This window comes from Mustelus asterias, chromosome 18 (assembly GCF_964213995.1).
Source record: "Mustelus asterias chromosome 18, sMusAst1.hap1.1, whole genome shotgun sequence".
Taxonomy (NCBI): Eukaryota; Metazoa; Chordata; class Chondrichthyes; order Carcharhiniformes; family Triakidae; genus Mustelus; species Mustelus asterias.
In genome coordinates this window covers 56,823,397-56,830,358 of record NC_135818.1, presented here as the reverse complement: position 1 = coordinate 56,830,358, position 6,962 = coordinate 56,823,397, and the positions used below count along the sequence as shown (strand labels likewise).

At 42.8% G+C, this 6,962-nt stretch overlaps 1 protein-coding gene across 1 annotated transcript in view; it reads left to right on the top strand.

Moving 5' to 3' along the window:
• Nucleotides 1-6,962, top strand: part of tdrd9 (tudor domain containing 9) — a 135,736-nt gene continuing 128,774 nt past the window's right edge. The window contains exons 1-2 of the mRNA XM_078233120.1: nucleotides 1-167; nucleotides 5,134-5,164. Coding sequence (XP_078089246.1) covers nucleotides 1-167; nucleotides 5,134-5,164 — 198 coding nt within the window. The remainder of the gene's footprint in view (nucleotides 168-5,133; nucleotides 5,165-6,962) is intronic.

Here is a 6,962-nt window from a genome sequence, read left to right as displayed (position 1 = left end):
ATGATCCGTAATTTGGTGGCGCAGCAAATCCAGGACTGGTTCACCATCGGTAAAACCGTTACGGGCGTCGAACTGCTGGGAGGAAAACGGGCTTCCTTTGCGGCTGATGCTTCGAGCTCAAGTGAGGGGCAGTGCAGCCCGGAGCCTGAAACCCCTCAAGCGAAGCGGTGAGAATCGACCTGAGCCTCGACGGGCACCGCATGTGAGCGCGAGGGCGGAGCTCATGGTGGCTCCATGTCCATTGTCCAGCAGCAAAAGAGGGAGAAATGTTTACTGCTCCATCGCCAGGACCCACGGTTCACATAGACGGACACGCAAAGACTGTGGCTATCTTTTAAAGACATATCTACCATTCTATTTTACATAAAAAAAATAAGGATATGGGGAACAGGTGGGGAGGTGGATTTGAGACCAGGGAGAGATCAGCAATGATCTGATTAAATAGTGGAGTCGGCTCGGCGGCACAATTTGCTTATTCTACTCCTAATTCCTATGTTACATATTAAATTTGTTTCATGCATTTTCAAGAGTTAACACATTTGTTTGATTGAAAATGTTGAGTGAGGAGGAGCAGACTTGATGTCAAGCATGTGTGCTTTTAGATTGTCCCTGTTCCCTTTATTCTGTTTTTATATAAATATTTTACATAAATATTTTGTGACCCTTCAGACAAAATTTTGCAAAGTGAACTCAAGTTTATGCTGGTAAGGAACAAAAATATTAATAGTTCACATGAAGAAAAACTCAATTATTTAGCAGCATTCTCATCCTTGGGTTGCCCCAAAGTAGACTTGTGGTCCTTTGTTGTCAAAATTTGGCAGATAATACAGACAATAAGTCATTTGAATGTGTGCAGACCTGGTAGATGTGGTGTTTGAGGTGCCAGTTGAATTAGTGGCTTTGTGTGAGATAAAATTCAAGTTCCTTGTGTTATCGTGAAACTGCACTTGTCCAGGAAGGGGAGGAGTATTCCTTCATATGCTGACTTGTAACTTGTGGATGCTAAGACTTTGGAGAGTCACTCACTGCAGAATAAGTAAGCATTGACTTGCTGTTGTAGCCAGATATGTTACTGGCTATTGGATCTTCAGAATGTTGATGATAAGTCATTTAGCATCGGCAATGCTGTTGAATATCGTTGGAAGTTTAACAACACCAGGTTAAAGTCCAACAGGTTTATTTGGTAGCAAAAGCCACACAAGCTTTCGGAGCTCCAAGCCCTTTCTTCAGGTGAGTGGGAATTCTGTTCACAAACAGGGCATATAAAGACACAGACTTAATTTACATGAATAATGGTTGGAATGCGAATACTTACAACTAATCAAGTCTTTAAGAAACTTGATTAGTTGTAAGTATTCACATTCCAACCATTATTCATGTAAATTAAGTTTGTGTCTTTATATGCCCTGTTTGTGAACAGAATTCCCACTCTCCTGAAGAAGGGGCTTGGAGCTCCGAAAGCTTGTGTGGCTTTTGCTACCAAATAAGCCTGTTGGACTTTAACCTGGTGTTGTTAAACTTCTTACTGTGTTTACCCCAGTCCAACGCTGGCATCTCCACATCATGAATATCGTGGGGACATGATTAGACTGTTGTGCTCAGTGCCTGGCACTTGTGTGGTGCTATTGTTACTTGTCACCTATCAGCCCAAATCTAAATGTTGTCCAGGTTTCACTGCCTTGTGGGCAGAGGCTGCTTCATTATCTGAGCAGTTGCAGATGGAAGTGAACACTACATTCATTAGGGAACATCACCACCTCTGACCTCAGGATGGAGGGAAGGTTATTGATAAAGCAGTTGTAGATGGTTGGACTTGGGGAAACTACCCTGAGGAACTGCAGTCATGACTTGGGCTAAAAAAAACGTCAGTCATTTTCATTTGTACTAGGACTGACTCCAGCCAGTGGGGAGATTTCCCCTAGATTCTCAGTGACTTCACTTTTGCTAGTGCTGAAATGTTGTCTTGAAGTGAAGGGAGGTCACTCCCTCCTCACCTCTGGAATTCATTCTTATGTCCATGCTTTTAACCGAGGCTGCAATGAGGTCTGATTGTGAGTTGTTCTGGCAGAATCCAAACTGAGCATATTATAATCAAGTGCCACTTGATAGCACTATCAATGACAACTTTCATCACCCTGCTGTTAATTTTAGCAAACTGATTGGATAGTAATTGGCAGGATTTGATTTGTTCTGCTTTGAGTTCAGGACATACCTGAGTGATATTCCACATTTAGTGTTGTAACAGCTGGCTAGAGGCACAGCTCGTTCTGGAGCTGAAATCTTCAGCACTACAGCCAGGATGTTACTGAGATGTGGCCCTGCTGTAACTAGTGTGCTCCATGGTTTCTGGCGCCATATGGAGTGATTCCAGCTGGCTGAAGACTGACTTCTATGATGTTGGGTTCTCAGAAGGAGGCTGAAATGGATCACCCAGTTGACAGATCTGGCTGAAGATGATTATGAATGCTTTAGCCTTGTCTTTTGCACTTGCACTTGGTTCTTCCATCATTCAGGATAGGGATGTTCAAGGATCTGCCTCCTCTCACCACAACTGGATGTGGTAGGATCATAGAGCTTGGGTCTGGTTGTGGAATCTCTTTGATCTGTCTTTAGCATGCTAATTCCACTGTTTTGCATATACTGTAGTGCTGTGTTGGAATTTTACCAGATTGGCATGTCATTTATGATACTTTCCAATGTTCCTCCTGGCGTTAGTCTTGATCCCTTGCCCTGATGGCAATGCTAGAGTGAAGGATACACCAGGACATGAGGCTACAGAATGTGGTGGAATACAAAAGGCTGTTGATGCCTAATTTTGAACTGCTAGATCTTTTCTGAACCTATCCTATTGAGCTAGGTGTTAGTGTTCCATAACACTATCGATGATGTACTGTGTTGCAAGCCTGTAAGGACTATATGATGAGTACGCTATCTCGTAGATAGGTGCATTTTTGACAGGTACATTAGTGAGGATGAGATCTAGCAGGTTTTTCCTTGTTTCGTTCTCTCACCACCTTCTGCAGGCCCAGTTTGCACATTGTCCTTAAGAGCTTGGTTAGTAATGATGCTATCAAACCACTCATGATGATACACATTGAAATTTCCTATCCAGTATACATTCTGTGTCCTTGCGACCAAGTGCTGTTCAACATGGAGTACTTTCTCATCCACTAAAGGAGGTGCAATAGGTGGTAATCAACAGGATGTTTCCTTGCTTCTGTATAACCTGATGGCATGAGACTACGTGGTCTGGAGTCAATGGTGAGGACTCCCATGGCCACCCCTTACTACGTAACACTGCTGCCATTTCTGGTGGATCTATACTGTTGGTGGGAAAAGGCATATGGTGGTGAAGGAATCTTGGATGTTGGCTGAAAGCTATTATTCTGTGGGTATGACTGTCAGGCTGTCGCTCGACCAGTTGGGAAGAAAATGAGAGGTGAGCTCTTTGAACGGTATAAAATTCTTAAGCAACATAACAGGGCAAATTAGTCTAAAATATTCTCAGAATAAGGGGTTGCCCTGATCTAGAATGGACATGAGCAATGTTTTCATTTAATTTCAAAGATTCACGATCCTTACTGTGTCCCGGAGGGATGCATGTTTGCTAGTATATTCGAGCCACAGTTAAAGCGATATCAGGATGGAGTGGGAAGGTGGTGTTACAGTAGATCAGACATAATCTTATTGACCAACAGATCAAACTCAAAAGGCCAAATAGCCCTCATCTTTATCTAATTATAAGTAAATTGGAAGCAAGTGAAGGCAATCACATGGGAATGGTTGAAGGAGAGGTGTAGGAAAAGGATAGTATGGTCAACTGTGGAAAGGCTGCGTTTGGGGCAGGAAAGATTCTGTATTTGATTGTGGGATGTGACTACAAGGCTGTTGGGTAAAGGATTCAGGACTTTGACTCCCCATTGGCGAAAGCATGACAGATTTCCAAATCAGAATGGTGTATGATTTGGAGAGGTATTTGGAGTTAGTCATGGTTCCATGCAGCCCTTGTCATTTTTGGTAGCAGAGGTTGTGGTTTTCAAAAATGCTGTCAAAGAATTTTTGGCAAGCTGTTGGAGTACATTTTGTGGATGATGGACCCTTCAGCCATTATGTAGTGGTGGATGTGGTGTCAGTCAAGCGATCTGTCTTGTCTGGGATGACATCAAGCTTTTGGAATGTTCTTGGGGCTGCAGTCAGTCAGGCAAGCATGAAGTATTTCATCACTGTCCTGAACTGTGCCTTGTAAATGGCAGATGGGGTTTGGGCAGTCAGAAAATGTTACTTGCTACAGGATTCCCAATTTCTGACCTCATGTATGCCCAGTATTTATAAGGGTGATCTAGTGAAGCTTTTGATCAGTGGTAACCCTTGAGGATGTCCATGAAGAAATTCAGTGATGTTAATGGCTTGGAATATAGTTAGATTCTCTATTGCAGGAAATGATCATTGCTTGAGACTTGAGGCATGAATGTTACTTGCCACTTGTCAGCCCAAGAATGAATGTTGTCCAGATCATGATGTGGGTGGACATGAACTGCTTCGTTATTTGAGGAATTATAAGTGGGACTGAACACTGTAAACATTCCCACCTCTTGAAGGAGGAAAGACCTTTGAGGCAGCTGAAGATGGTTAGATTTGGGAAACTGCCCTGAGGGACTCTTGCTAAAGTGTGCTGTGATTGGCATTTGATGACCACAATCATTTCCTCTGTGCTAAGCATGACTCCAGCCAGTAATGTCAATTACTAAGGCTCCTTGACAGTACATGATATCAAGAGGAGTCACTTTCTCTTCGTCTCTGGAATTCATCAAGGCCAAATTGAGGTCTGGAGCTGAGGGGCCCTTATGGAATCCAAACTGAGCATTGGTGAGCAGGTTATTGTTGAGCTGTTCTTTCACTTTTCTGATGATGAAAATAGATTGTTGGGCTGGTTCTTGGCTGGCTTGATCCGTCTTAGTTTTTATGAAAAGAACATACCTGGGAAAATTTTCTATGCTGTCGGATGGATACCAACGTTGCAGTTATATTGGAACAACTTGGCTATGGGAACTGGGTAGTTTTAGAACACAAGTTTTCAGTGCAACAGTCTGGATGTTATTAGGACCTGTAGCCTTTTCTGTGTTTTTGATACAGAATGGTTACAGGGACAGAAGACGACCATTTGGTTTGTCATGTTTGTGACAGCTCTCTGCAAGAGCAACTTGCCCAACCCCATTCTTTTTGTCTGCAGCCCTGCAATTTTATTTCTCTTCACATAATTATCCAATTCCTTTTTGATGGTCTTGATTGACTCTGCCTTCACTGCACACTCAGGCAGTGCATTCCAAATCCTAACCACTTGCATAAAATGTTTTTCCATGTTGCTGTTGCTTCATTTGTTATTCACCTTCAATCAGTGCCTTGTGGTTCTCTGGCCTTCAGTCAATGGGAAGTTTCTCCCTAACTACTATGACTATCTAAATGAATTGGAAGAAAATGTAGCTGGTCTGATCAGCAAGTTTGTAGATGATACTAAGATTGCAGGAGTTGCGGATAGTGATGAAGATTGTCAGAGAATATAGCAGGATATAGGTAAGCTGGAAAATTGGGCGGAGAAATGGCAGATGGAATTTAATCCAGACAAACGCGAGGTGATGCATTTTGGTAGATCGAATTCAGGTGGAAACTATAAAATAAATGGCGGAACTATCGGGAGCATAGACACAGAGATTTGGGAGTACAGGTCCACAGATCCTTATAAGTGGCAGAACAGGTGGAAAAGGTGGTGAAGAAAGCATATGGCATGCTTGCCTTCATTGGCCGGGGCATCGAGTATAAAATGTTGATTACACCACATTTAGACTACTGTGTCCAATTCTGGTTGCCAACTACCAGAAGGACATGGAGGCTTTGGAGGGAGTACAGAAAAGGTTTAACAGGATGTTGCCTGGTATGGAGGGTATTAGCTATGAAGAGAGATTGAATAAACTGGGACTGTTCTCCCAGGAAAGACAGAGGCTGAGGGGTGACCTGTCAGAAGTTTATAAAATTGAGGGACATAAATAATGTGAACAGTTGGAAGCTTTTTCCCAGGGCAGAAATGACAATTACAAGGGGGAACAAGTTCAAGGTGAGGAGGGAAAGGTTCAGTAGAGATATGTGGATGAAGATTTTTAGACAGAGGGTGGTGGGGCCTGGAATGCACTGCCAAGTGAGGTGTTTGAGGCAGACATTTTAGTGACATTTAAGACTTATCTGGATAGACACATGACACATGCACAGAGGGATACAGGCGGTTAGTCCAGCTAGGACAACATGCTTGGTGGGCCAAAGGGCCTGTTCATGTGCTGTACAGTTCTTTGTACTATATTTGGTCCCTCATGGTTGTTTTGGATGCCTCTATTAAATCTCTTGATCTTCTTTCTGCAAGGAGAACAATCCCAGCTTCATCCTTGGAACCACTCTTGTGATCGTTCCCTGCATTGTCACGAATACCTTCATATTCCTCCTGATGAGTGATGAACTGGACACACTATTCCAGTTGAAGCTGAGCCAGTGTTCTAAAGATGTTTTTCCCAGCTTGCCCTGTTTTTGTGCACTCTGTTCCAATTTGTAAAACTCAGGATTCTGTCTACTTTATTTAAAACTTCAAACCTCTGTGTTAAATTTATTCTGCAATTCCTCTAACCTGTCTGTACCCTCTTAAAGTTCATCACTCTCCTCATAATCAGCAAAACTTCAAAGCCTTGTGTCATTTGCAAATTTTGTTATTTTGCCGTTTATACCAAAGTTAGGTCATTAATATAGATCACGAAATGCAGGGATCCTAACACCGATACATGAGGAACCCCATTGTGTGCTTTCTTTTGGACCAAGAAACAGCTATTCTAGACCCCATGGAGTCTCATGGCTTCAGACTAAACATGGGCAAGGAAACCTTTTACAGGTCACCACATACCATCGTCCTCTGTCTCTGGTACGAT